General features: G+C 50.3%; 10 protein-coding genes across 10 annotated transcripts; 2 read left to right on the forward strand and 8 right to left on the reverse strand.

Moving 5' to 3' along the window:
• Nucleotides 1–1,301: 1,301 nt before the first annotated feature.
• BP01DRAFT_354289 (mRNA guanylyltransferase) lies at nucleotides 1,302–3,284 on the reverse strand. Its single transcript, XM_025574390.1, has one exon. The coding sequence runs from the start codon at nucleotides 2,990–2,992 to the stop codon at nucleotides 1,748–1,750; it is 1,245 nt and encodes a 414-aa protein (XP_025433741.1). The 5' UTR covers nucleotides 2,993–3,284; the 3' UTR covers nucleotides 1,302–1,747.
• A 222-nt stretch (nucleotides 3,285–3,506) lies between these two features.
• On the reverse strand, nucleotides 3,507–5,863 carry BP01DRAFT_354290 (deubiquitination module subunit SGF73). The gene is made up of 4 exons (XM_025574391.1): nucleotides 5,488–5,863; nucleotides 5,192–5,332; nucleotides 4,259–4,945; nucleotides 3,507–4,197 (listed from the first exon to the last, which is right to left on the reverse strand). Exons 1-4 carry the CDS (start codon nucleotides 5,504–5,506, stop codon nucleotides 3,788–3,790), a joined length of 1,257 nt encoding a protein of 418 aa, XP_025433742.1. The 5' UTR covers nucleotides 5,507–5,863; the 3' UTR covers nucleotides 3,507–3,787.
• Nucleotides 5,864–6,226: 363 nt separating this feature from the next.
• Nucleotides 6,227–8,356, reverse strand: BP01DRAFT_389674 (putative beta-ketoacyl synthase (Cem1)). The gene is made up of 8 exons (XM_025577934.1): nucleotides 8,159–8,356; nucleotides 7,760–7,926; nucleotides 7,601–7,708; nucleotides 7,471–7,542; nucleotides 7,330–7,416; nucleotides 7,008–7,274; nucleotides 6,585–6,953; nucleotides 6,227–6,519 (listed from the first exon to the last, which is right to left on the reverse strand). The coding sequence occupies exons 1-8, from the start codon at nucleotides 8,208–8,210 to the stop codon at nucleotides 6,355–6,357; spliced, it is 1,287 nt and encodes a 428-aa protein (XP_025433743.1). The 5' UTR covers nucleotides 8,211–8,356; the 3' UTR covers nucleotides 6,227–6,354.
• Nucleotides 8,329–8,814, reverse strand: BP01DRAFT_196965 (uncharacterized protein). Its single transcript, XM_025570991.1, has one exon. The coding sequence runs from the start codon at nucleotides 8,659–8,661 to the stop codon at nucleotides 8,416–8,418; it is 246 nt and encodes an 81-aa protein (XP_025433744.1). The 5' UTR covers nucleotides 8,662–8,814; the 3' UTR covers nucleotides 8,329–8,415.
• A 15-nt stretch (nucleotides 8,815–8,829) lies between these two features.
• BP01DRAFT_354291 (agmatinase) lies at nucleotides 8,830–10,440 on the forward strand. Its single transcript, XM_025574392.1, has 3 exons — nucleotides 8,830–9,007; nucleotides 9,077–9,203; nucleotides 9,270–10,440. Exons 1-3 carry the CDS (start codon nucleotides 8,879–8,881, stop codon nucleotides 10,283–10,285), a joined length of 1,272 nt encoding a protein of 423 aa, XP_025433745.1. The 5' UTR covers nucleotides 8,830–8,878; the 3' UTR covers nucleotides 10,286–10,440.
• A 459-nt stretch (nucleotides 10,441–10,899) lies between these two features.
• On the reverse strand, nucleotides 10,900–12,378 carry cdc42 (Rho family GTPase CDC42). Its single transcript, XM_025570990.1, has 4 exons — nucleotides 12,228–12,378; nucleotides 11,886–12,005; nucleotides 11,319–11,697; nucleotides 10,900–11,259 (listed from the first exon to the last, which is right to left on the reverse strand). Exons 1-4 carry the CDS (start codon nucleotides 12,245–12,247, stop codon nucleotides 11,200–11,202), a joined length of 579 nt encoding a protein of 192 aa, XP_025433746.1. The 5' UTR covers nucleotides 12,248–12,378; the 3' UTR covers nucleotides 10,900–11,199.
• On the reverse strand, nucleotides 12,359–12,782 carry BP01DRAFT_354294 (uncharacterized protein). Its single transcript, XM_025574393.1, has one exon. The coding sequence runs from the start codon at nucleotides 12,694–12,696 to the stop codon at nucleotides 12,532–12,534; it is 165 nt and encodes a 54-aa protein (XP_025433747.1). The 5' UTR covers nucleotides 12,697–12,782; the 3' UTR covers nucleotides 12,359–12,531.
• Nucleotides 12,783–14,395: 1,613 nt separating this feature from the next.
• On the reverse strand, nucleotides 14,396–16,456 carry mirC (siderochrome-iron transporter MirC; the record flags this gene model as incomplete). Its single annotated transcript, XM_025571614.1, has 5 exons — nucleotides 14,396–14,482; nucleotides 14,529–15,190; nucleotides 15,249–15,983; nucleotides 16,033–16,163; nucleotides 16,233–16,456. 5 exons carry the CDS (start codon nucleotides 16,454–16,456, stop codon nucleotides 14,396–14,398), a joined length of 1,839 nt encoding a protein of 612 aa, XP_025433748.1.
• Nucleotides 16,457–19,453: 2,997 nt separating this feature from the next.
• Nucleotides 19,454–20,044, reverse strand: BP01DRAFT_380330 (uncharacterized protein; the record flags this gene model as incomplete). The annotated part of the gene is made up of 1 exon (XM_025577214.1): nucleotides 19,454–20,044. One exon carries the CDS (start codon nucleotides 20,042–20,044, stop codon nucleotides 19,454–19,456), a length of 591 nt encoding a protein of 196 aa, XP_025433749.1.
• A 676-nt stretch (nucleotides 20,045–20,720) lies between these two features.
• On the forward strand, nucleotides 20,721–24,789 carry BP01DRAFT_414087 (uncharacterized protein). The gene is made up of 7 exons (XM_025579037.1): nucleotides 20,721–22,324; nucleotides 22,928–23,074; nucleotides 23,242–23,605; nucleotides 23,670–23,924; nucleotides 23,989–24,395; nucleotides 24,457–24,569; nucleotides 24,623–24,789. The coding sequence occupies exons 1-7, from the start codon at nucleotides 20,825–20,827 to the stop codon at nucleotides 24,654–24,656; spliced, it is 2,820 nt and encodes a 939-aa protein (XP_025433750.1). The 5' UTR covers nucleotides 20,721–20,824; the 3' UTR covers nucleotides 24,657–24,789.
• The last annotated feature ends 1,911 nt before the right edge of the window (nucleotides 24,790–26,700 follow it).

Below are 26,700 nucleotides of genomic sequence, written 5' to 3' on the forward strand. Positions count from 1 at the left end.
AACGTTTGAACGCCTCACTCACCCACCAACTCGGTCCACAGGGTGGATGCCAGGATGGATGGCTGACTCCTGCATGCTTGCTACGACGACGGGACGGCAGACAGGGTGGACCTTCCGGGGAGAGAGGAGAAAGAGAGAATCCAGTGAAAATAAGTTAGTAGTAGTTAAAAATACATCTGGAAGTTGAACCTCGAACATCCAAAGAAAGAAAAACCGGGGGTCGCCAAGGGATGGATGATTCAGCCAGGGCGGATGGAGAAACGTACGTGTGCCTTTTGTGGGGAAATTGCGAAACAAGGGGATGTTTTTGGATGATGTGCTGGACAGATAATTATGTTGACTGGGGAGCTGAGAATGTACGATTATTCTAGAAGACCTTTCATCTTGTTGTATGTATGCATATCCATTCCATCCTCCTATAACTGAACAAAAAACAGAGCGAGAAAGAAACGCCTGCTGTTTCCTGAGTTCTCTCCTCATCCCCAACATTCCATCCCGCCCATCATTCTGGAGACTGGAGAAGAAAGGAAAGAGAGAAGGGGAAAAAAAAGAAGGAAAAAAAAAAAAAAAAAAAAAAAAAGAAAAGATTCAGTCGATCAAATCATCCGAAGCAGTCATGATCGACAGCTTAATCCGGAGAGTCTCTGTCCAGCGCATGCTCCAGTCAATTCCTTTGGCTCCTTTGGCCTCAGTGCGTCGTCGCCTTCCTTTCGCAAACATCAAACTGTTGTTGCATTGAAGACTTCATTTGCCCCCTCTCGATGTCACCTATCAACTCTACCCCCCTTCAGTATCATCATCTAGCCAGCATAATGCGTAGACAAGAAATAGATGTACGATGTACGCAGTACATTGAACTTACATGTGCCACATCCACTGATGTCATATCGCAGCATAGCAGGGGGAAAAGGGACTCCCCCACACCCTCCATATTCATCTCTCCAGGTTGTCTTCCCAACACCATCTAATCAAAACAAGCCCTGCACGGGGCATGATAGGGCACAGAAAGAGCAAAAGGAAAGGGATGGTTCTAGACTTGATCCTACACACTTACTTCCCAGACCAGGTAGAAGCCCGGCCAGAACTTACACACGCACCTCCTTTCAGCCTTGGAGATCGTTCGAGATGAAACTAGTTATACATTGCACACGCATAGAGACATTCGCACAAGATCAACGGGAGGAGGAAGTCACCATCACCCTGGATCTCTCAAAATGTGGGGGTGAAACAAAAGTGCGGCTTGTTGTTCGTCTCCCCTTCTTTTCTCTACGGTGACTACGGTGTAAATCCTGTTCAGCCCTTGTAAATGTATCTCATTCCGTTCACTACTCTATACCCTGGCTGCCACGCGACGGGCAGAGGGGCAGGAGGGGGAAGAAGGGTGAGTCTATACACAATCTCACCCAGTCGCTTTATCCCTTTGTGCAACACGCGACACGCGGTCGGTTGCTGCTGGTTATACACAGAAGACTAGAAAGAAACATACCCACGTGAAGATAAAGTTAAAAAGAATAAAAATGGGGTTAATAAGCAATTGAGAATCACGCACTCAAGACGCACATATACCAGCCAGAAGCACCTAACGCCTCGCAAATCAAGACCAATCGGCCAGCAACCCAATGCAGCCGAAGACCCCCAAGGTCGTAGCTGATAGCTCGACGGCAACGAGGCCAGAACGGATGAAGAGGAACAAATGGAAAGGATAGAATGAGTCTTTGATGATGATGATGATGATGGTGATGATCAATCACTCCTCAAACTTCCTCTTGACCCCATTGTGACCATTTGGAGGTCCACCACCAGGGCCTTGTCGATGGCGTTTCCGAGCTTCTTCCTCCTGCAACGCCTGCCGCTTTTTCCACGCCGCCTTGATGGCGGGCGCCATGCGAATGAGATCCTCCTCCGTGACGCGGTCCTGGATACTTTCCAGAACCTTTTCCACCGTCGAGATGTGATTGGCGTCCGTCTTGTCATCCCGCAGCCGATAGAACCGCCATCGGCCTTGGTCGTCCTTCGCACATTCAACGATTGTGTCATCCAGCGGTTGGCCCAGGGCCTTCAAGTCTTCCCACTCGTCCGGCGTGACGAACATCTCCCCAAAAGGCTGGTATTCATTGGCGCGCAGCATGACAAACAGATGAAAGATCGGCATGGCCTCGTAGTCCATATACGGCTCCGTAATGCCCTCGGCCTCGTCATCGGTATCCGGTTCGAGCAAGGGGAACTCCAGCCGCATACGGAAGTCGATGGTGTTCTCCGCCGGAGGCTTCCACTTGAGAATGTGTTCGTCCGTCCCGATCTTGTAGGGGGTGCTTCGACACGTGAATATCAGCCCGTCGTTGCCGTGGATCTTCTTGACTTTGGGGATGATCTCGCGGAACATCATCTCGAGCCCGTAGCTGAACTGCGTCGACTTGTCCTCCACAGTGAATGTACGGTGCGGGATCTCTTCGGGAAACTTGCGATACATGGCATTGTACGGCCGCAGCACCATCTCCTTGAAGTAAGCTAGCCGCTTGTCGAGCGTGCGGTGCATCAGCGACTGTCCGTCCAGCACCAGGCAGTCGAACACCAGGTATTTCAGCTGCTGCGTCCCGTCCTCGTAGGTGTCGTTCACGAGCTCTCCGTCCACGATCGTATCCACATGAAAGTTCCGAAAGGTGTCGTCGCCGGGCAGCGGGAAGTGCAGCCCCGGCACCCACCGGTATTCGTTCTTGCGGTCGATCAGGTAATGTACTTCCGGCGTGTCCGACTCGGGTTCCCCGCGCGTAAAGTACATGAGGCACCGGATGCCGTCAGTCTTCTCGCAAACGTAGTAGTCTTCACGCTGTAATTCGGTGAGATGGCGCGTTGCGAAACTAACTGGCTGCGCCCCGGGGAAATGTAGGCTGTTGCGCCCCAGAAGAGTGGCGACCTCGCGCCGGAGCACTTCCGCCAACTCCGGCTCGGCTTTGACGCCGACGGCATCTAGATCGGGAACGGAATTGCCCATCTTGCAGCTGGGGTGAACGAGGACGAGGAACTGGGTACGTCGGTAGTTGGACGAGTAGGTAGGTAGAGAGAGAAGCGAGAAGGGCGAGGCGAGTTCAGGATTCAGTCGGGAGAGGTGAACTCGACAACGGACGGGATCGAAGTTGGGAGAGGACGAGCGATGGGAGTTCTTGAGGCTGTGTACAAAGTGCGTTCGGGATATTTAAAGTTCAAGGAAAAGTGAGATGAGACCAAGGCCTCACCTGCAAAGCTGCGCGAAGCTTTGCGCGGTATTTAAAGAAATGAGCGTGAGGTGAAAGAAAGGTGGGTTGCCGTTTGTCATGTCGACTTTCGGCGGAGACCATCGTTGTGGTGGCCTGAGGCATCAACACTACCGCCAGTATACATACTTCCGACAAGCGAGGATAAAGGGACTTAAACACAGCTCCAGCTCCTTGATAAGCAAGATCACCTTGTTACACATTAAGAATGCTTTATAATGTTATATGTTATGTTGATTTCAATCTCTATCATGTCAAATCACAAGTCAACCCATATTAGACGCAACTGTACACCGGCCCAAATCAACAATGCATGCGTCCATCCTAGCGCATTCAACACGGGGTATCATATCATCAGAGAAGTCAAAAGAGCACAGAGAAGTAGAGGTACCCAATAAACGCCGTCAATCACTCACCCATGCCGTGGGAGAACCCCCCAAGACCAAACTGGCACCAACCCAAAGGAACCACCTAACATGCTTAAGCACAGAAGTCATAAAGAATCAATCACCCTTTCGTTCGCGTAAGGGAAGATTTCACGAGCTCGCTGCCACGGAAAGTTTCTTGGGCGCAGACGCGGCCGGAGTCTTCGCATCGGCGTCTGCCGCATTATCCGGCACAGTTGCGGAGACCGGCAAAGCCATATCAATTTCGTCCACGGGGGTGAAGAGGTTACCATCGGAGAAGAGGGAAGGCGTAGATGAGGTACTGTCGCCGGTGGAGAAAAGCCCACCGCCGCGCGAGCCTCCCAAAGCATGGGACAGCATCTCTTTGATGCGCACGTACTGGTACTTCTTCTTAGTGGAGATCAGCGTGTGAGTGACCAGAGGCTGTGGCTGTGAGCGCGTAATCGCCGCCATCACGGCGTCCTTCTCTTCGTCCGAGTCCACGGGACCATTATTGTCCTGGTCGTCCTGCAGCGGCGCGTTGGCATCAATGGCAGCCTCTGTCAAGAAGTCATTAGTCATGTTTTCACCACCCCAAGATCGAGTGACAAAAAGACTTACTCTGCTGCCTCGCCTGGTTCTTCTTCTGATAAGCCTGTAGCAACATGTCGTACGGCAGCGAACGTCCAGGAACCGCTCGCTTTGCGCCCATCGAATGACTTTTACAGGTCAAAGATCGCGCGCACTGCGCGCCATTCGGCAGAGTAACACCGCACTGCTTCTCAACATCAACAGGACCCTTCGGTTTGGCGGTCTTCGGTTTTGGCGGCTCCTGCTTCTTCTTTTTCGTCTTTGGCTCCTTGCTATCCTTTTCGTCCCCATCCGCTGGCTCCGTCTTCCGTTTCGTGCCTTTTTTCGCCCCAATCTCGGTCGTACCTTTGACGGCGCTCTTCTTCGCGCCCATCTGGCCCTTCATTGACGAATCGTCTCCCCCTTCTCCTTTCTCGCCCCCAGGTCCTCCAGCCCCGCTGCCCCCGCCGACTTCATCATTATCCTCCTTATCACCAGCCTTGGCCCGATTCGCTGCGTCACGCGCTTCCTTCCTCTGCCGCGCCTTTTCCTGCTTCGCTCGAATGCAACCCCGGATGTGCTCCACCGCATTCTGCTTGAGGACCGGCCTCTTGCAGGTTTTACAGATGACTGTCTCCAAATGATCCTCCTCGCGCGGTTTGCCCGTCGGAAAGGCGGCCATAGTCTTTTCGTCAATTTCCGGAAGTATCGGGGACGAGCCAGGGGAGGCAGGAGGTTCTGTATTGCGAAACAAGTTTGGACTTTTTAGCATCGTTTTCTTTCCTTTCTTTTTCTTTTTGTTTGTGCTTTTGTTTCGTGTTCAGTGAGAAGTCAACCATGTTCCAGTCCTTTCTCCTCAACCCCACCCTCGGAGAGAAAGCAGAGCGCGCAACAACCACCTCAGCCCCAGATAGGCCGCACCAAGCCCAGCAAAACTCCCCGACGACAAAGAAGGGGAAAGAAAAGAATCAAAGCAAAACATACCGTCAACCTTCTTCCTCCCGCCCAACTTGGCCGATTTCTTCAACTTGATCTTCCCCGGTTTTGCATCCTTTTCGGAGAATTTATATCCAGATGCATCAACCAGACTGCCCGCAGTAGATGATGAGGATGCGCCAGAAGCGGCTGGATCGAGGGTCACATGAATCACAAAATTAGCGTTTCCAGTCTTCCAACATGAATACTTTCGTCCCGGAGGGTAACGTCCCAACAATTTTGCCCCCGAACAATGCCAGAGATTGAGGACACTAGAACAAGAAAGAACATGGAAGATGACACACCGTTATTGGAAGTAGCCATGATGTATGTACTCAAAGGATGAAGAAGCCCAGAAGACTGGGTTTCGGGGCGCTGGATTATAATTGAAGGCACGACCGCGACCACGGCTGATATACCGTCCCAACTACCGTGGCCTTTGTGTTGGGTAGTCGGCTATGTCTTGCCTTCGGGTGTGAGGAGAAGGCGCCGGGACGCGCACTGTCATGTAAAGAACGAAAGGGTGGATCTCATGCGCGAGAGACAGAAGACTCGTATCCAAGGAGAGAATCGGATTAGAAGCCGATGTCGATCGAAAGGAGGGGAGGAGCGGATGTTGCGACAACACAGCACGGCGTAGGGTTGGAATAGTTGTGGTATCGTGGCTTGCGATGCGATGATCGAGGCTACGTCCGGGGTCGGGGAGACGGAGGGAGAGGGGGGGGGGTTTCCCGCATGGGGTGGGTCACGTGGGCTGGCTGGTGAATAGACGCTGGATTCTTTGACTGATTTCAGTGGCTATATGTCTACTAGTAGTCTATTCTAGAATCAGGTGCTTCTTGCTCGAAATGTCTTGATTCTATATATTATCGTTCAATAAAGAAACTGAACTATTGTTTTGGGACCTGAATAGTGGAGGCCTAAAACAATAGGCTTGTAACTCAGAATGAAGCCTTTCAACAGCAACGACTATTCAAGTCCAGCCATCTTATATGGACCTTTGGAAGCACCACTCGTCCCAGATGACTTGTCGTCATTGTTTGTGTGGCTGAAAAAAGTTTCTATGCAGATAATTAAGTATGATATGTCCACGCTAAAGTACATTCGTCCTATTGATACAGTGCAGCATCCATGCAAAAGGAACACCAATACAATAATATGATACACATAACCTAGATCTTGAGCTTCGAGAAGCACAGAGTGCTGTTGGTCCCTCCGAATCCAAAACTGTTTGTCAAGGCCACGTCGATACGGCGCTCCTGCGCCTCGCTAGGCGCATAATTGCAATCGAACCCATCCGCTAGCCGCTCCAGATTGATAGTCGGAGGCATTATATTCTGGACCGCATTGTTAGTTCTGCAGAACAATTTCATCTGGCTAATACAGAGAATAACATGCTTACCTCATTGACTGCAAGGACAACAAACGCAGCCTCAATGGCGCCAGCACCACCAAGAAGGTGGCCGACAGCACCCTTTGTGCTGCTGATGTTGACCTCGGCCGCTTTCTGCTTTCCGCCTGGACCCAGAAGCAAAGCTTTGATTGCGCTGTTCTCCGCCGCATCGCCGACCACCGTCGAGGTGGCATGAGCATTGACGTAGTCGACAGCGGAGGGCGCGAGCCCCGCGTTTTTCAGCGCTTTCCTCATGGCTAAATATGCGCCTTCACCATTCTCCTTGGGTGCAGTCATATGGTGCGCGTCCCCAGAACAGCCGTAGCCATTCAACTCTGCATAAATACGAGCCCCACGCGCTTTCGCATGCTCGAGCTCCTGAGAGTTGGTAAGCACGTATCCCAAAGACAATCCGGAAACAGTAAGGTGTACCTCTAAGACCACCATTGCAGCTCCTTCCCCTACCACAAAGCCCTCTCGATCCGCATCAAACGGCCTTGAAGCCTTTTTCGGGTTGTCATTGTAGCTGGTAGCCAGACTGCGGGCCCGCGCAAAACCACCAACAGCTAAAGGATGAATACAAGACTCCGCTCCGCCGGCTAGCATTACGTCTGCATCACCGCACGCGATGAAGCGAGCTGCATCACCGATGGAGTGTGCCCCTGTGGTACACGCTGTGGTTGCTGCGTGGTTTGGTCCCTAAGAGCAAACAGTCAGCCGCGATCAAGTAATGAAGGGCGGGTTGTCTGCCGACCATGAGCCCATATCTCATAGAGATGTGACCGGCGCCGAGATTGATCAACAATTTGGGCACAAACAGGGGCGATACTTTGCGGTAACCCTAGAAAGATAACATTAGTCAAGGTAAATATCTGATCCTTTGGTGGATACTTACACCCTTCTCGTAAGTCACAACCGTGTCGTAAATCTCATCGAAGTTACCGATACCCGACCCGAGGCATATCCCCTAGACATGGTCTCATCAGTAGCGAAGCACCGGAGTGTGAATGGTTCCGAGCACCTACTGTTGCTTCTCTCTGCTCAAAAGTGGTCGGCTTCCAGCCCGCATCTTCCAATGCCTCTTCCGAAGCGGCCATTGCGTACTGCGCAAATCGAGCCATCTTGCGCTCATCCTGACACGGACAATCAGCCGAGTGTTAGAACAATCCCAATGCAATACTCACATCTTTACTTAACCATTCCAAAGCCGTCCACCCGCCTTCACTCTGCGTCCCGTGCGGTACAATGGCAGCAATCTGACATGGTACGTCCTTAAACCTGGCATCGCGATGAAGGACATTGACGATACCACAGTGACCATCTAGTAGACGTTTCCAAGTCCGGCGGATGCCTATGACTCCCGGTTTTAGTAAGTAATGAAATCAAAAAAAAAAAGAAAAAGACGCAAAGTCAAAAGATGAAGACCGGCTAGGACGTCCGATTAGACTCCAGGTGAGAAAGTTGAAGCAGCGTGTCCCCTGGATGATGGAGGATGGAATTATGCTCGACCTTCCCTTTTGGGCATGCTAGGAGTGGAGAATGATTGGGAAGCAGACGGAAAAGACGGATGGGGATGTACTCACCGACCCCTAAGGGTGTGACTGCGCCTAACCCTGTCACGACGACTCGACGCATGGCATTTCGAGCTGACAGAACCGTGTCTGTCTGTATATATCGATATATATGGTTGTATAGCAATCGGACCGAGATTTTTCCTCTTTTTTTCTTTTTTTTTTTTTTTTTTTTTTTTTTTTTTTTTTTTTTTTTTTTTTTTTTTCTTTTTTTATGGTAAAAGAAAACTAGTCAAAAAGACTGTTGTAGTAGTTCGGAAACTTTACCCTTAGATGCGAACGCGATAGATGACAAGTGGAACCACCAAGACTGTAATCGGAGTAGGTATACACAGTATGTACTTTGTATAAAGTGGATGAGAGAGAAACGCGGAGTTTGGGGAAAAGAATGGAGGAGATTCAATTGCTTTCCCGAAAGGGAAGGTCCGCACGACGTCAGAGAAACCAGGCCACAAGGCCGCCAATTTGCACTGCTTCGGCTCCTTACAACCAATAAGAACCAATAACCAGCGCATTTCCTATCGATTACCTCTCAGGTAGTTGGTAAGTAGTAGTTGAAACTACGTACCTTACTTACTCCATAGTAGTAGCGAGACACAGAGACCAGTCTTTAAGAACTACTCTTCCCTTCGCTCAGTCTGTTCCATCTGTTGACTTTTCTTTCTCACCTCCCCCCCCCACCCCCCTTCCCCCCCTCCCACTAAAACCCGAGATAGACAGACTTGCTACATAATGAGATCCCTTACGTGGGCTGCCTGTCTGGCTTTCGCTGGCACCGCCCTTTCCCATGCTCACCATGACCATGACGAAGTGGTGCCTGAGCGATTGCGCGAGGAGTTGCTGAAGAAATGGGACCAGGAGGTGAGCCGATCATCAATTGATCCTCTTTTGTCAACATCAATCTAAGTGCGATCTATGTTTCCCCCCTAGTTCACCTTCTCTGGGATCGCCAGTTTCGCCCACATGAAGCCGGTTAAGTGTCTCGTCGAACCCGACGAGCGATACGACATTGCCGTGATCGGTGCTCCCTTCGACACAGCTGTCAGCTACAGACCAGGTAAGCTTCACAGCCATCTACATCGCTCTTGTCTTCACACATTCCTAAACACCCAAACCACAACAGGCGCCCGGTTTGGTCCCCGCTCCATCCGTGCGGCCAGCGCCCGCCAGATGGCCGGAACCAGCTACAACACCCGCGCGGGGATCAACCCCTACCAGTCGTGGGCAACTGTCAAGGACTGTGGTGATATTCCCATCACCCCGTTCGACAACGGGCTGGCTGAGCGGCAAATGTACGAAGCCTTCCTGGAGCTGGGCTCCCGGCCGGCCGTGACCCGCGCCTCCTCCAGTTACGGCACAAAAGGCATTTCGGCCGGAAAGTCCAAGCTCGTCACTTTGGGAGGCGATCACAGCGTTGCGCTCCCTGCCCTGCGCGCCCTGTACCAAATCTACCAGAAGCCCATCACGGTGCTTCACTTTGATGCGCACCTAGATACCTGGAATCCCGTGCGGTACTCGGCCTACTGGCTGTCGGAGCAGTCGCACTTCAACCACGGCAGCTTCTTCCACAAGGCCAGCCGTGAGGGACTAATCTGCAACGCAACTTCGGCACATGCGGGGCTGCGCACACGGCTGACGGGTGTGGACGACAGTGATTACACTAACCCCGGTCCCGAGCAGGGATTCATGCGTATTCACGCAGATGATATCGATGAGCTGGGCCCCATGGGCATCGTGGATCGGATCATCGAACGCATCGGCCTGGACCCCGAACAGCCAGTCTACTTGTCGGTTGACATCGATGTTCTAGACCCGGCGACTGCCCCGGGCACCGGCACTCCCGAACCTGGTGGCTGGACGACCCGCGAGTTCATCCGCATCCTGCGCGGCATTGAGAAACTGAACATCGTTGGTGCCGATATTGTCGAGGTCTCTCCCAGTTATGACAACAAGGGCGAGACCACAGCTCTGGCCGCGGCTCAGGTTGCTTTCGAAATCATCACTAGCATGGTCAAAGCTGGGGCAGGGGAGGATCTGGGTGGCTGGTATGGGCGCAAAGCAACACCAGAGGCTGAGATCAAGGTCGAAATCGAGGCCGAGGACGTTGTGGTTGAGAAGGAAGTCAAGGACGAACTGTGAAATGCGATTCCATGCGATGATGACGATATATGTATTATGAGTTAGAGAAGTGGTTGCCTCGTCCAATGCAGGTAAATTCCGTACATTCCAGCGATAAAAGGCCGTTGTCCATGGTTGGGCCCATACCCTACCAGTTCTCCTCTACATGCAACGCGACCTCATAATGAAAACTGAGTTAAAACTTCGATCATCACTATTGTATCTGTGTTATCTAATCCAGGCCTCGGAAGAATGGTTTGGGGGGAAATTGCACAGCACATTGCGATAGGCATGATAACAAATTGAGGGATCTGAGAGGGAAAAAAAAAGCACATATCGGACCATCAGCCAGCCAAAATAAGACGCCTCGACTTCCAACGCCAATGAAGACGATGAGAGTTTAGAAAAGGAGTAGAAGGGAAATGGAAGAGAAGGAAAAGCTTGGAGGAAAGGCGGGAGGAAGATAAGATTGACAGTGGAAGGATAATCGAATGAGCACGGAGAGATAAGTAAAGATAGTGGGAGAGGTCGGAAAGGTTCGATTCGGGGCCAATTGTACACGGCTTTAATCGGAAGACGAGCTGGTGGGCGATGAAGTAGAGTATATGTTCGTGACCCTGTTCTTGCTTGGGGCCGCCCTCAGCAGTTTTCCCCAGGTGCAACCGAGTCACAGCGGGTCTTGCACTCGAGTGTCATAGCTGTGGGCTGCATGGATGATATTCACTCAATGATCGGAGACAAAAACACATATAAGTCTCAGGTCAGACGGCGGTCGAGTAAGCCTGCCCCTCCTCCGAATGAAAGTCCCAAAACTCTGTATGGCGAAATAAAGCAATCCGTTCCTCCAAAATCATACGACATATCCGCATGCCCTAATGAAAAAGTGTGCAGCTCTCTGGCATGTACCAGCCTGCGGGGTAGGAGCCGTGATTGGTTTACAAAACCACACACTTCTTAGACTTCTTGGGGGCAGGCTCGAGTGCGGCAACAATAGCCTTCGAACAGAGCGGTCAGCTTCCTCTGCATGCGAATAACGAGCGTACGTAAGACGAACCTCATCAAAAACGTCCTTGAGCTTGTACTGCGTCAAAGCAGAGCACTCCACGTATTTCACAGCACCCAGTTCTTTGGCCATCCGATCTCCGTCTTCCTTGCGAATCGGCTGCATCTTTTGACGGGAAAGCTTTTCCCGAACGGCCGGATCGTCGCGCAAATCGGTTTGGGTGCCGACGATGAGGCAAGGCACACCCGGGCAGTGGTGATGAACTTCGGGGAACCATTTCTCGCGAACGTTCTCGAAGGAGGCGGGGGAAGTGACTGAGAAGCAGACTAGGAAGACATCGGTCTGGGGGTAAGAAAGAGGCCGAAGACGATCATAATCTTCCTGACCGGCGGTATCGAAGAGACCTAGGGTGTATGGTTCATCGCCGATCCTAATGCGCCAGAATAACAGTCGCCGGGTCAGCTATCCGTTGCGAAAGATCCGTCCAGGTGTCCGACTCCAACCCCGGGTAAGACAGAAAAGGCGACAATGATGCGATCGGGAACATGGTGAAGCGCATTTCCCCAGAAGCATTTCAAAGGCTTGCCTTGCGCGAGTGACGGAGTGCAACCGACTTACATGACCGTAACAGCATAGTTATCGAAGACGGTAGGAACATATTCCGAAGGGAACTTGTTCGTTGTGTACGAAATTAACAGGCAGGTCTTGCCAACCGCACCGTCACCGACGACAACACACCTGTAGTCCAGGGCAGACAAATTAGCAAGTCGCACATAAGAAAGAGCTTGAAAGACCAGTAGACTTGAGAAAGGGGGTAAAAGTTGCAGGAGGCGGAGGGACGGAGGTAAAATGGGGGGATGGGGGGGGGATGGTTGGGAGTTGGAGGGGAAAGGGAGAGCGGAAAGGCAGATGAGAATCGCGGTGGAAGAGAAGGTGATGAAGATGAGAGCAGAAACGTACTTGATTGTGGCTACAACCATATTGTAGACCTTGGACTACCCAAGAAAGTCACCAGAGAAAGTGTGTAGACGGTTCAGGTGGAAGAGTGTCGGAATCCGAGAGGTGGACGGGAGGAAAGGTAAATGCGGTGAACCGTGAGGGGGGGGGAAAGAGGAGTGGATGAGTTAACTAAGTTAGTTAGAATAACTAAGGAAGATTGATTGAAAGGGAAGAAGATGATTTTTGGGGCGAGAAGGGAGGGGAGGGAGGAGGAAGATAGGTAGGTAGTCGTGGAAAAAGGTGAGGCGGCTAAGATAGAACAAACTTAAGGTAGAGATGGTAGGGAAATTAGAAATGAATGGGGTGTGGGTGTGGTTGACAGCTTGAGAGATAAAGGGAGGGAGGGAAGGGGAGGAGGAGTTGGAGGAGGAGCCTGAGGGAGTGAGTGAGAGAGTTGAGGGAGACGGAGGGAGAGCAGAGAGAGAGCCATGTGGTTGGATTGGACGAAGAGGAGGGAGACTGACTGACTGGGCCAGCCCAATATGGGAGACCGAGAGTGGAGGGACGAAAGGTAAGCTGCAGTGCAAATGATGGGGCAACCCGCACACCGTTTAGTTACCTACTACTAGTATTTATCCTCATCAGTCACTGAACCTTACGTTACTTTGCTATCCACTACTTACAGTTTGCCCACTGTCTTCTTTTTCCCCAGATTCAATACATAACACCCCCGACCCATAAATCAGAAAATAGACGCTGAAACACAAGAGCTGTCGGGGTTGGCGATCATATTATCCCATTAGGGACAGGGTTCAAGGGCCAGAAGACTCTGGCTGTTTGGCATTTCATCCAGACGTTTACTTACAACAAGGGCATCGCAATCATTAGAACAATTCCCACTCACATACCATTAATAGATAAACTCCTCAACTCCTCGTGGAATCGAGTCACCTTCATTTTGTGCCTGAACAGGTTATATGATGGTACCGGTTGAAAATATACACAGTATATTACATTACTGCAGGTTCACTGCGACAATTGACCCCACGAAGTCAGTAGGAAGCCTTGTGATGGTTCCAGCAGAGATGACAGAAGCTATAATCCATAGTTTAATGCGAAAGAGGAACCAGCTAGAGAAAGATCAATAAGAGCAGTGGAAAAAAAATTATACTCAGCTGAAACACAAGCGACCAGAGCACTGAGATCCCGAGTTGAGGCAGACAAAGAGTAAGTTCCTACAAGCTTACTCCGGAAAAGCTATAGAGAAGTGGATCTAGCGCAGGCTAGAACCTATAATACTAACTGAGGTACTGGCCTTACTGTCATTATCTTCTAAAAGGTGCGATAGACGAGACAAAGTGGTATCAAGTAGTATGGAATGGTAACTGTGACACCCTTTGGCTGTCTGGGATTGTTTATTGATTGCGCGCCAAGGGAGAACAAATCATAGGGTTCATCAACCAGTAAAACCGGCCGGGAATACCTCTGGTGAAACATCAACCAGATGTCAATATCTGGAATAATCAATGTCATGTTGGAGTAGAAGTCTGCTCGCCACTTGTAGTTTCAGGCATAGCGTACTACTACCTCCTTGCCCATGACCCAAACAAATCGACGGACGCTAGGTTTCACAACTTCCCGCCGTCCCAAGCCAACTACTCCTTACTAACTAGTTAGTTAACGCTGTCATTGTTTCAAATCCACTAAGGCAAAGTCCCTGCTTGTGTATGAAACTCCGGATATGTATGCATGCTGGCTGGCTGGCTATTAAATACAAATAGTCACAAAAAGTCGTCTAATCTAGTCATGTCATCTATGCGCCTTGCAAACAAATAAAAAAAAAGCAATAGTTGTCGTAGTGCTGGTGACAATTCGTTTCTCACCACTGCAGCTCAGGTTTCATGACTTCATATACAGATCACCTTTGCGGGCCAATCACGGCCAGCATAATAGCCCTTTCGACCCCGTACTATGACCCGTCAATCGCCAAGAATGGTCGAATATAGCGGCTGAAGGGGGTGATTGTCTGCCTGCCAGGTGATGGGCCCTAGAGGGGTTTACACGCATTGGCGCGAAGTTCACGCGAACAATGCTCGGTGACAAAAATGATGTTCCTGCTTCGCGTCGGGCAGTTTTGTGTAAATGTATCCATAAATGCACAACAATCAAAGAAAAGCAACCCCAAACACTTAGACTCGTTTCGAGTGTGCTTCAGATTGAGCTTCATCCGCAATTGGTTCGGCAGGTATGGGCTCGTGACGCGGAGATTCGCTCATCTGCTCCCGTTAGTCATATAAGCGCCAGAGTTTCCGTGGGCCGTACCTTGTCGAGTCGATAGTTCGACATAAGAAGGCTCAGGGGAAGTAACGGGATAGTTGCAATCAATGCCAAAACTAAGAGCTTGTTCATCGTTTCCTGATAGGCCCGGTTGATGGCCACTCGCGCAGGTGAGCCCATTGGGTATGAAAGCGCCTTGGTCAACTTGCCAAAGATCTCCCCGACATCTGCCTTGGCCTCATCAGGAAGGTATTCCTGAAGTTTGCGTGGAATGTGATGAGTCCAGATGGCGCCAGAAATGGCGGCTCCTACAGCACCACCCATTTCCATGGATGTAAGGAACATTGCCGTGGCGGCTGCAACGTCTTGATGGCTGGCGGAGGCCTGAACACCCAATTGGACAGGTACATTAAGGAGTCCGCCGCCCGCACCAACTATCACCTGGGTTCCAAGAACCAGAGCCGGTGAGCTACCTTCTTTGCGGTAGGTCAACATGAGGAAAATCCCCATTATGTAGATCACGCAGCCAACGGTAACATAGATGCGATACCGCCGTGTGTATTTAATCAAGATGGAGACCCCAAAAGCAGCAATTGTAGACGTGAAAGCAAACGTTTGTGTGACGCGGCCCGCTGTGGCTACATCATAGTCCTGAACAACCTGAAGATAAGAATAAAGGTACGGCTGAACGGAGAAGTAGAATGCCACTGCAAAAGGTCAGTATGTGGTTTATGGAGTTCCGGGATACAAGCGAATTTGACATACTGAAGTAGAAGAAGGCAAGAGTACAGCCGGCAAGGGCAGTACGCTGTTTGAGCAGATGCAAGGATAGCAAGGGTTTAGGAGCCAGTTTCTTCGAGGTTTCCCAGGCGGGTAGAGCACAAAGACACAAGATACCAACCACAATCATGGCAATGATGCTGTTGTTCTTCCACCCATTCTTCGAATTGGCGGCAAGTGTTAGGGGAACAAGAATCAATGTCACTGCCGCCGACAGCAGGATCAAGCCAAACATGTCAAGATCATACCAAGTGTGGCGAACGGCGGCAAAAAATCCACGTCGGTGAGCGCTCTTGGGTTTGATAAGATTTAGCCTCTTGGCCTTGCGCTGATTGAGCAATAACGAGAGCGCCAGAGGGAGAAACGAAGCAGGCAATATGATCGACCACATGCCGTAACCCCAACGCCATGAAGTGTGTTCAAGTACAGTATTAGCGATCGTTGGCCCGATCCAGACTGTCACCAAAAATGGAAGCTCTGGTAGGAGTGCTAGAAGTGCACGATTGAGAAGGCTACTACTATCGGCGATGAAGACTTGTTGCAATATTTGCAAGCCAGTCGAGCCGGCAGAGTAGAATATTTGGGCTGATGCGTAAGTCTGAACGTTGGTTGAAGCAGCCATTTGAATGTATCCGAGGACATATATCAGAATACTAACGCAAAAAGCCTCGAAACGGCCAAATACATCGGCGACTTTGGCCATGGGTGGCTTGATGACGGCTGTAAAGAAAGTCAGCCAGGGTTGGATTTGGAAAAGGATAAAACCGACCATTAACGACATTCTGAACGACAAGAACCGTCGAAATCAACGAGTGTTTGCTAAAAGCGCTAGTAGCATATGCCGAAAGGGACATCACGGTTTGACCCTCGAGTGATGTGCAGAATGCCATTAGAAATATACTTAAGGATGTTAATTTAAATGCGCAAATGAGTTTTTCAAATATGTTCTCGATCCATAGAAGCACTAACCTGATGTATGCTATGATCAGAGACCGCGTGGTCCATGTCAAGTTGATCGCTTCGATCTTCCTGACACCCTCCTGTACAGAATCCCCCGTGGACTCAACATCGCTATCATGGTTCCCTGGTTCATATCCTGCCTGAAGGAGATGTTCTCCTTCTTCTTCGTTGTATTGTTCCATTTGATCGATTGTGCCATAGGAGATTTTTGAGCGGTAATCAAGTAAGGGCATCGCGGATGGGCCGAATTGAACAGTGTATGTCGAATGGCGTAGTATTAACACTAGGGGCAAGGTCCATTTACTGCAACCGATCGTCCGATGATTCGTTTATGGCTGTGAAGGTGAAGAGAGAATGTGGATAACAGGCTGGATAGTGTCAAAGTTGAAGTACCTGACATCGAAGAGGGAAGGCAAACAAGCTGACACCCGCAAGGCAGTGTGGACGGGGAGGAGTATCGAGACCTGAACCAGCCAGATCCACCAACAAGAGAAAAAGCGATCAACAGGCGACAAACGGCAAGGCGGAGTCCGAGTAGAGCAGAGACTAAAAATGAACCCCGATGAGGGGTATAGGTCAGAACGGCAGAACTAGCAAATTGGTCGATACTGAATCAAGGTCAGACGGGTTTGGGTACCAGTCCTGCATCGGGTAACCAGGTGCAGAAAGTCAAGTCAACCCACAGCGAGACGCGTGGATCGCCAGATCTGTGGTACAGAAGGAAGCACAAGGGGCTGAGCTTCAAGGCTTCCAGTCACAAATGGTCTCCTCACAATGATTCACACCACTGACCACGATCGACAGGCCGCACTTATGCAAGTCGGTGTGGGAAGCTAGGATTTAGCCTATGGGCTGAACGCCCGTGGCCCAAAAGGGAGTGTGGCACCCGTCGAATCGAATTGCTGCAGCGAAAAAGAAATCCCTTGGATGGAGGAGGGAATAAAAGGAAATTTTTGATATTTGCTTCCATCCAACACCAATCGTTGGGATTGAGAGCGGCCGATGCTGGTTGTCGGGCAAGTTCGAGTGGACAAAAGCAAGTTGTGCCTTGCGCCCCAGGCAGTCATTGACAGATAATTTGATTACACGCGCGGACGAGCCAAAATAGAGGGGTAGAGGAGGAGGGGCAAGCTTTGGAAGAGTCAACAAAAATCGCAATAGGTACCCCTAGCCTTACTGCAGAGAAGGCTTCGACTGCAGGAGTTCACCTCAAAGCGGCGTGGTGGTTGCGGAAGGTTAAGTGGGGATGGGAAGAGAAGATTAGTGTGGCAAGTGGCCAGGATGTTTGAATATTACGCTGTGTAAGAGAACATCAGATATGATAAGATCACCTGGTCCGGCGGTCGGTCCGAGCGGCAGTGTGAGGGGGAAAAGCCGGGATCAGATGATGGTTGAGTGAGGATCAGGATGATCAGTGGTCCGTGGAGCAATAGTGACTTAGTTACTCCGTATTCCGTAATCAGCTTACTTATTATTCCTCTTTCTTTTTCTTCTCACAACTCTCTAATCACCAGCCCTTATGCTGAAGGCTGCATTTTATACTCTGTACTCCGTACGGAGTACTTAGCGTACTTAGAAAGGCAGTTATGTTATGTGGACGGGCAGGCTGAATGCTTCAACCAGCCAATTCGATCAAATCTCCAGGCTCACTCACCGCTGGCATTCTGCTTGGACGAGCAAGAATGAAGTTGCGCATCGCCCCCTTGCAGGCGTGGATAAACCTGTTTGGGGCTGGATTTATCATCTCCGAGACCTCTCCAGACAATCAATGATTGGAATTCCTCAGTCTTGTCTGCATGATTCGCCCGCCTTGCCCAATCCGAGGGAAGGTATTGTCATCTCACCGGGCTCCTCATGCGGCTTCGTGGCTTTGAAATATGCTTAGCATGAGAATTCTTCCTCAGTATCGGAGCACTTCAGATTGACTTACCGATGATGCCCCCCCCCCCCCCCCGGCCACGATTTAGCATGTTAAATTATTTAGGTAGTAAGTAGGCCAGATCCATTTCCTGACTAGGCTGAAGCAACACAGCATGAAGTGACTGGATGACTCGGGAACAACCGCGACGACCATCCATCCAACCAATCTGTCATTGGAGGCTACGCTCCTCCCGCACCATAGGCTGGGAGGGTGAGAGTCAGGACGAGGATTCAAGGCGATGGCGCACTCACGAATCACCTGCCAGTAGCTGTAATATTTCGATAAAAACCACCTTTCCCGCCCAAGCCGCTGTGAGAATGTCCAGGAGACATGCCCATACTGTGTACTCTTGCTGGCCAGCTGCGCCGAACCTTCGATGAATATTTGGGTTGAGCAAGACTCTATGGGTCGGACAATAATGCTTGGGTTGTACAACCGATCGGCGCAATCTACTGTGGAAGAGAAAAAGCATGGCTAGATCTCGGCTCTTACTTCACGTAGAGCGAAGGTACAGTTGTTACAAGGAAATTATCTTTTCTTACGACTCCCGCTTGCCGCTGGTTCATGCTGTTGTGTTACAAAGCTTTCAATGCACGCTCTGAGAATGTTTTTACGCTCATTTATATTGTCTTTCGCATCTTCTCTCTGCATCACTCATTCTATCTAGGTTCGTTCCGATTGGCTGCATTTCTGTGAAACGTAAGATGGTGCTTGCTTTTTCTATTTCTGTGTTCTGACTGTTTTCTCCAAATTTGGTCATTCTTCAACATTATATATATATTTTCTGCATTTTCATAATGCTTTATCTCATACCAAGACATAAATATTGGGCATAAGATCAGTTTGTCTGCAATTGCGTCCTTCATCACCGTCTTAATCCGGTACGGCGACCTGAACCCCCAAGGCTTCAGATATCTCGAAACCGAGTTGTATACTTTGCAAACCATGCGTATCAGGCATCTCATCAGCTAGGCACAATGGATATAAGATATGGTATGGCCATCATCATGCGCGATGTCGCGAGTACATCCGACTCGAGATTTTTTACGATGCATGTTGCCCTGGGGTCGAATGCGACCTGACAACCGTCGTCCCATAGCACTGGCACGTTGAGCCTAAGGCAGCGGTACGCTCTACGATCCAACGTTTGTACGTATTCTAATCTGTGAGCCAGGAGAGCGCAAAGAGATTTAATTACTGATCTCGGCGTGTGAGTGGCAGCAGTACTTGTTTCATAAGAAAATCATTAAATCGGGTGTCTATGGAAGAGATAAGACTATATCCTATCACAAATCATATATCAGGTCCTTCACTCAGCCAAATCGATAATCAGGTGGCCGAAGTTGACAATCAGCTCCTCCTTTTCGCTCGAGGGTTTGGCTGCATAGAGTCCAATCCAGAGATCTTGAACATCCGCATCTTCGAATACCCATGTCACTTCTCGAAGAGGAGACTTTTGAATGCCCTCCACCAAATAGATCCACAGGCTGTTATCAGACTCTCGGACAATCTCCAATGTGGCCGCTCCACCACCTGATGGTACGGGCTGCAGACTCCAATCCGCCCAGCGATCTTTTGCGACAGTACTCAGGTGTGGCCGGCCGTTGGCAAGCTCAATACCGGACTTGACCCATTTTCGGGTCCCGTCGGTGCCATTAAGGACTAGTATCACGCCTCCCTGGTCGTACTTGTGTTTCCAGAGGGCGTTGATAGCGACTCTGGCCCGCTTGAAGGACTTAATGGGGACACTTCTGTACAGGATTGGTGCGGTGAAGGTTTCTGTAGAGGGAGGCTTGGCCCAAATGTCGGTTGAAGGGCTCGCCTTGATGGAGAACTCGGCAGGCAGGACTCCGTCACCAGGAACCTTCTCGGAAGAGTTGGCAAATTTGAAGTCCGTCATGGTCGCCTTCTGTGCGAAATAATATATAGGCAGTACGGAGGACGGCGAGCCCAAGATGGTATTCCTGGATTGTGGGGCTGTGCGGGGGAGGGAAACCGAAGCGTACGATGTAGAGAGATTGGTATACTTAGAAGACACAAATGAAGATGGCACGCTTAGAGAGAGATTCCAAGAACCGCAATATCTATGAGTCCGAAGGATTATGGCCGAGACCCCTACGTCACTGGAGGGGAGAGGGAGCTCCACTGTTCAAAACGCGCTGGGTCAAATCTGGAGAAGGATCCCAAGGGATCATTGCCTTCTGTGGTAACCTATGACAGCTATGACTCCATCTCCGGTGGGGTTTGTTGGAACTGTCGGCCAAGATAGGAAGCACGGCGAAAATGCGATGTTGCTTAGTGCTGCATCAGCCACTGATGAGGATACTGTACCATGTTCGGATAGTCAAGCCAGATAAGCATGGCTTCTTTGTAGCACTTTGGTAAGGTACAAGGCCTGCAGAGCCAGTGTAAGTAGGGAGAATATGGAGTAAGTACGGAGTACGGAGTAGTGGTCTCGTAGTTACTTTAATGTAACCGCTCGCAATGGGCTGCATGAATGGGGCGATGACATAAGCGAGATCTGATCCCAGAAGGCGGCGTTGCGTTGTCTCACATGAATCACAAAAATGGCAAACAGCGTCAATACGACCGGCGCTGACTTGGCACAATTGGCACACACCGAATTTCAGGCATGGGCTGACTGATTGTGAGTACCTGTCTGTGATGTTTCTCCTTCGTCATGACTGCCCGCCTCCTTCACCCAGACGAGTATGAGCTAGACACTCGCTCGTCAGCGGATTCTCAGGGGAGCTTCAACCTCGACGAGGCCGATTTCGAATCACAAGTGCCTCCGCGACCTAGGCGGGTGTTGAGACAGATCCCATTGCTCGCGAGATTATTTTTGTCGACCAATTTTGCTTATCGTCCCTTGAAGCCTTCGCGACGATTTCTCTGGGGTTCGACGCGCCTTGCTTACCCCCGCCTGCGATTTCGCCGCTGCTTTCTTCGCCTCCATGCAGTTGCAGGTATCATTTGTGCCCTTGTCATCCTGACGGCGATTTTCCGACCTTCGTATACCCGGCTGCCGCCACATTATTCGTCGCTTCGAGATGCAGTATCGCAATCGACTGAACCCGGCCGTGGAAATCCCCGTAATGAGAAAGTCTTCATCGCGGCGAGCTTGTACGACCGCAATGGAGACTTGGCACAAGGGCATTGGGGCGCTAGTGTCCTACGGTTGATTGATCTACTCGGGAAAGACAATGTCTTCCTGAGTGTCTACGAGAATGATAGCGGAACGGAGGGCGAGCGTGCTCTTCGTGGTCTAGAGGAACAGATTACGTGCGAGAAATCCATTGTTTTCGAGGAACATCTAGATTTAGCCACGCTTCCAAAGGTCATTGTCCCTGACGGATCCAGGAGAACGAAGCGCATCGAGTACTTGGCCGAAGTTCGAAACCGAGCACTTCGCCCCCTCAACAATCAGCATGAGGTGCAGTACGACAGGCTTCTATACTTAAACGATGTTGCCTTTGACCCCATCGACGCACTCCATCTTCTGTTCTCTACCAATGTGGCAGAGGATGGTAGCGCTCACTATCGGGCAGTCTGTGCGATCGACTTCATCAATCCTTTCAAGTTTTATGACACTTACGCGACACGGGATTTGCAGGGTTACAGCATGGGCCTTCCTTTCTTTCCTTGGTTCTCGACCGCAGGCGAAAGTCAAAGTCGGGAGGATGTCTTATCAGGAAAGGATGCTGTTCGGGTCCGCAGTTGCTGGTCGGGTATGGTGGCTTTTGATGCGCGGTTCTTTCAAGGATCTCCAGGGAACCAAAAGTACAAAGGTGTTGAAACACCTGTACAGTTCCGTGCTTCACATGAACTGTTCTGGGAAGCATCTGAGTGCTGCCTCATCCACGCAGATATCCAGGACCCATTTGCCACAGGGGAAGACAGCGGCATTTATCTGAATCCATTTGTCCGTGTCGCGTACGATCCGCGTACTCTGTCTTGGCTCGGTACGACTCGGCGGTTTGAGAAAATATATTCTTTCATTCAAAATCTGGGTAGCCGCTTTGTCGGACTCCCATGGTTCAATCCTCGTCGAGATGAGGTTCCTGGACAAATAGTCAAACAGACAGTCTGGGTTCCAAATGGAGAAGCCGGGAGCGGTTCGTTCCAGGCTTTTGACAGGGTCGCAGGAAAGGATGGCTTCTGTGGACGCCCGGGGCTCCAGGTTATTGTTGAGGATCGCAAAGAAGGTCAAAAGGGCTGGGAAACCATCCCGATGCCGTCTTGAGAATATTTTCGGTCATATTCTCTGCGCCGTCCGTCTTGAATCTGACCCTCGCCATGTGTTAGACAATTTGGGGTACATAGATCTGCGAGGTCACTTTGTATGTGGAATGCATACTCAGTTCCCCGCCTTTTTTGTCCCTGCTTGGGCTTCGGCTAGGTTGGGTCATTCACTCCTGTGGTAGTTGATATGCTGTCATGAACCTCCACTACCTGTTGTTGCGTGTACTTGCACATAGGGATTCAATTCTATCACCTCCCATCCCCCTTTGCATCTCCCGAAGGAAAATGGTCGATAATGGAAGCTTCTCTAGCAAATTCCACCGGATTCCTAGTGCCTCAGTCAAATAACCTGCCGTAGTGCTAGGCACATCAGTCCTAGCTTTACTTCGAGAACATTACTTCTTTCAACTCCCCTTTCTTGATCCTCCGAGCTGTGTGACGTTCTACTCACCCATATATGTCTTTTTCTTGTGACAGAATATCCCATGCATCTTGCTCCGCTTTGTATTCTGTAGATCACCACTCCTTTGGAGAAATGGAGTTTAGCAACCGTGTTACTGGAGTAATCTATGGGGTGCTCGATTCTCTGATGGATCGGGCCTCCTTGGCCAGTCTCGAGGAAAGCCGTCATGCCCCCAAGTCTGCAAAGTGGAAGGCAGTGAGGACTTCTGGTGCTCGTCCCCGTCCGGTCCGTCCAGCTCTTCCTTCTCAAACTCTCCCCCACCCCTGACAGTCTCGTTTAATTGAACTTCTCATTCTGCTCGATGCTTGCATTATTCCCTGTCAGGACGTGCCATTATCTCTGACAAATGGTGGCATAAACAGCAGGGTTCTCCACTCGCGCCTGGCAATCAGAAGGCGGCCCTCGTTGCCTCTGTCAACTCAACCAACGCGTCTTCGTTCACTCCGGCTTCACCCTTCACATCTCCCTCTTCTATCTTGGACTCCGCCAACCCCCCCAGCTCCTCCTCCTCTTCCTTGATCACGCAGCAAGTCTGTCCCGAACAGGGAGAAAACAGATCTGAGGCCATGTATCCCGTCGCTGACGTGGACGATACCGCCGGCTTCATGGCTGCCGCGCGCGCCTGGAAGCCGGAGAGAGACTACTTCTCAGCCTCCTCCTCTCAGTCTGCGGACGCGTGTAATGATGACGGTAGTCACGAAGACAAGACTGGTGATGCTTTCAGGACCAACGCGGCCGCTGTTTATGATGCGTTCTGTAAGTCACCCAAGCTCACACTGATAGCAATTTACATGCTGATATTCACCTACATGTTCAGCAGGCATCCCCGGTGAGGATGCTTTCGATGGATTTGCTCCCCCTCAGTCTGATGCTGGAAACTTCGAAGCAGAATCCGAGATCCAGCAGTCAGTCACAGAATGGGACGGAACTGATAACACTGTGAAACAGGAGCAGCAGCCTATTACTGTTGCCACTGCTAGCCGATCTCTTCCTGCTACCCACGCCTCTGAGGAAGATCGCGAGAACCTGACTACTTTCAAGTCTTGGGGACCACCTGCTCCCCGGGACAAACCCGGTACCTCCCACTTTCACCGACTGCGTATCTCCGTTGAAGTCGACTAACACATCATGCTTCTCAGCTGCTCGTATCCGCCGCATCATCATTAAGGGCCTTCCTGCTGCCTGGTGTAGCCCTGCCAAAGTCCTGTCCTTCGTGCATGGTGGTACCATCGACAGCATCAACGTGACTCCATCTGGAACCGCCCACATTCTGTTCTGCGACGCCGATGCCTGTAGGGCGTTCTACGACAAATATCCCAACGGCATTGATCTGGACCGGGACAGGAAGATCACTGTGTTGGTGGAGATGGGACAGGAAGTTGATATTATCCCCTCTGGTCTCTCTTTCAGTCTTTCTGTCGGTGCTACACGTGTTGTTCGTGCCGTTGGAGCTCAATTGGATGTCAGCATGGAGCAGTTGGTCAAATTGGCGACTTCCAAGAACGGAAAGCTGGAGAAGATCATCGACACCTACACCCCCGGCGAAGTGAGTTGTCTTCCCTCTTTTGATATCTACACAAGTGCGTGGACTGACGGATTGGCCCCAGGCCCGCAGCATCATATTCCGTTTCTGCAGTGTCGATGATGCTGTCCGCTTCCGTGCCTCCTTTGTCCGCAAGGTCGATTTCGAGCAGTGCAACGTTCAGTATGCGGCTGATCCGTAAGTGAATATATCTGAACCCAGATACCTGCGCTTTAGCTAAGGATATACAGCTGCGAGACTGCGACTGGCTATCATGTCGACTAAACGTCCGATGCTTATGAGTGTGCAAGGACCTCGATTGTGGATCTCTGGTGAACTAAACGGCATCTTATGGTGTTCTGTCCTTCTGGGTGGTACTTGATCGCGTCGTCAAGTTGGAAAACTGGGGTGGCTTTAGCCTGTACCTATTGAGTTGAATTAAGCAAGCGCCATATTGCAGCTAGTTAGGATGTCATGGTTAGAAGACTAATTTCAGTGACGAGAGTCGGCTGCTGTCGCTTCGCACCCTCTGATCCATATCATTTTCTTCAATCGAATGATTGCCAACACATCTACGCCACAGCCGTCGTAGATCTAGATATATCCACCAATACCGGCGCCACATCACCTCAAGTTTTCACAAACTGAACCCTCCTTTCTATATATAAATAGTAAAGAACAATCCAAAGAAAATCACAAGAGGAGACGGAGAAACAAGAGCACAACAAGCCATCAATTCCCTTCAACAATATCACCACCTCCACCTAGGCAATCGACATCAATAATCATTGCCAACTGAAAATACCGATACACAGATACACACACCGGGTCATTTACGAGACTATACAGAATCGGCATAATAGAGATACAATACCGACCGACCATCCTTCCCCTCCATCCGCCGGAACCACCCAAGACAACCCGCACCAAACCACACTCTCAACCCCGAAGATTTGTGGAATTCAACAGAAAGAAGGTCCTTTTTCCTTTTTCACTCTTTTTGTTCTGTTTTTTTTTGTTTTTTTTTTTCTTTCTTTCTTTTTCTTTTTTGTCTTGACATCTGACAGCCATGCGCGGGCCATGCCATCATCCCATAACTGCTGCGCCGGTCCCAGCCAGCCCTGCCGGCTTTTCTAAAGGCAAGTTGGGGGGGTTTAGTTATAGAATACGTGGTAGGTAGTTATCGGATGTAAAAGTATGTCATTTGAGAGGTAAAGCGCGCCAGCGTAGTATAACTCGACCATCCGACGGGAAATCTAACCTCCGAACTTCAGTTAGTGGTTCAAGCTTCCGTTCCCGTTTCCCTTCAAGGTAAAATTTTTTACCCTCTGTTTGCGCTGGTCCGAGATCCGACCGGGAGGATGAAATGCTCCGGCACAGATGATGTAAATTCGACTCCAAGTTAGTCCTTTACTTGCGGAACCAGGGCACAGTTTCATCATTTGTGGAATGGCGTTGACGGTAAATTGAATGATATCCACAACCAAACAAGTTCCACCAACAAAGGGATTGAGGAGGAAAGCTGGGACAATCAATTCCAAGCAAGACAAAGTTGCATATTCGGAAAAACACATGCTGGTCACTCAGTGCAAGAAGTTTACAACCAGTGGTACTACACTGCTCGTTGTCCTCGGTTAGTTCTACCTGACTCGGTCATAACCAAGTCTCCGATCCCAAAAAAGGATCCCTCTTATCCCCGCCCTCTCTTCCTAGCTTGCCACGCTAGGACGAGAGGGCAATGAGGATGTCGCTTGTGCTCGGCATTGATGGGTCTCTCTCCTCATCTCACCAGTAAGCAGACAGCAGTGTTTGCGCACGTCAAACAACTGTTTTTTTTGTTGCTTCCTACTTTACCTTTTTGTTTTCCCCTGTACCTTCTTTGCTTCCATGCTTGACTGGTGGCTTTTTCTCCGGATGCCGTCACAGAGGTTTAATCTCCTCTCTTCGGTTCCAGGCTAGCACGTTTAGTGAGGTTTAGTGACCGGACTCGGAGACATACTCCTACATGAATTCGGGGCTAGAATTCCTACACCGATCTGACTGGCGCTTGCTGATCTGCTGCTAAAAAATCCTTACCGATTGTGAGTCGGGATGCAGCTCGCGTTTGCGTTGCACTCAATGTATCGTTGAATAAATGTTAGTCCTGTCAGCCTAGCCATCTGTGGAGGCTAGCCGGCCCCATCGAGGGAGATCATCGTACTGAGTGGCCTGCTCGTCTGCAATTTATATTAATTTCAGTAAAGACTAAGGTAGTCTCTAAACCAAGGTAGTCATCTATTTCAGTCCTACTGGACGTGGTAAATGCAGAACTTATTTTTTATTCCCCCAA

Source organism: Aspergillus saccharolyticus (genome assembly GCF_003184585.1).
Source record: "Aspergillus saccharolyticus JOP 1030-1 unplaced genomic scaffold BP01scaffold_6, whole genome shotgun sequence".
Taxonomy (NCBI): domain Eukaryota; kingdom Fungi; phylum Ascomycota; class Eurotiomycetes; order Eurotiales; family Aspergillaceae; genus Aspergillus; species Aspergillus saccharolyticus.

Coding starts and splice junctions, on each gene's coding strand:
- BP01DRAFT_354289 (XM_025574390.1), bottom strand. CDS start 2,992: ATGGGCAATTCCGTTCCCGATCTAGATGCCGTCGGCGTCAAAGCCGAG.
- BP01DRAFT_354290 (XM_025574391.1), bottom strand. Junction 4,946..5,191: donor CGGGAGGAAGAAGGTTGACG/GTATGTTTTGCT, acceptor TTCGCAATACAG/AACCTCCTGCCTCCCCTGGC. Junction 4,198..4,258: donor GAACCAGGCGAGGCAGCAGA/GTAAGTCTTTTT, acceptor ACTTCTTGACAG/AGGCTGCCATTGATGCCAAC.
- BP01DRAFT_389674 (XM_025577934.1), bottom strand. CDS start 8,210: ATGCGTCGAGTCGTCGTGACAGGGTTAGGCGCAGTCACACCCTTAGGG. Junction 7,927..8,158: donor AGTCACACCCTTAGGGGTCG/GTGAGTACATCC, acceptor CGGGAGTCATAG/GCATCCGCCGGACTTGGAAA. Junction 7,275..7,329: donor CTATGAGATATGGGCTCATG/GTCGGCAGACAA, acceptor GTTTGCTCTTAG/GGACCAAACCACGCAGCAAC.
- BP01DRAFT_196965 (XM_025570991.1), bottom strand. CDS start 8,661: ATGCGCTGGTTATTGGTTCTTATTGGTTGTAAGGAGCCGAAGCAGTGC.
- BP01DRAFT_354291 (XM_025574392.1), top strand. CDS start 8,879: ATGAGATCCCTTACGTGGGCTGCCTGTCTGGCTTTCGCTGGCACCGCC. Junction 9,008..9,076: donor TGAAGAAATGGGACCAGGAG/GTGAGCCGATCA, acceptor TTTCCCCCCTAG/TTCACCTTCTCTGGGATCGC. Junction 9,204..9,269: donor AGCTGTCAGCTACAGACCAG/GTAAGCTTCACA, acceptor AAACCACAACAG/GCGCCCGGTTTGGTCCCCGC.
- cdc42 (XM_025570990.1), bottom strand. CDS start 12,247: ATGGTTGTAGCCACAATCAA. Junction 12,006..12,227: donor ATGGTTGTAGCCACAATCAA/GTACGTTTCTGC, acceptor CCTGGACTACAG/GTGTGTTGTCGTCGGTGACG. Junction 11,698..11,885: donor AACTATGCTGTTACGGTCAT/GTAAGTCGGTTG, acceptor CTGGCGCATTAG/GATCGGCGATGAACCATACA.
- BP01DRAFT_354294 (XM_025574393.1), bottom strand. CDS start 12,696: ATGGCTCTCTCTCTGCTCTCCCTCCGTCTCCCTCAACTCTCTCACTCA.
- BP01DRAFT_414087 (XM_025579037.1), top strand. CDS start 20,825: ATGACTGCCCGCCTCCTTCACCCAGACGAGTATGAGCTAGACACTCGC. Junction 23,075..23,241: donor CTGGTGCTCGTCCCCGTCCG/GTCCGTCCAGCT, acceptor CCTGGCAATCAG/AAGGCGGCCCTCGTTGCCTC. Junction 23,606..23,669: donor CGCTGTTTATGATGCGTTCT/GTAAGTCACCCA, acceptor CATGTTCAGCAG/GCATCCCCGGTGAGGATGCT.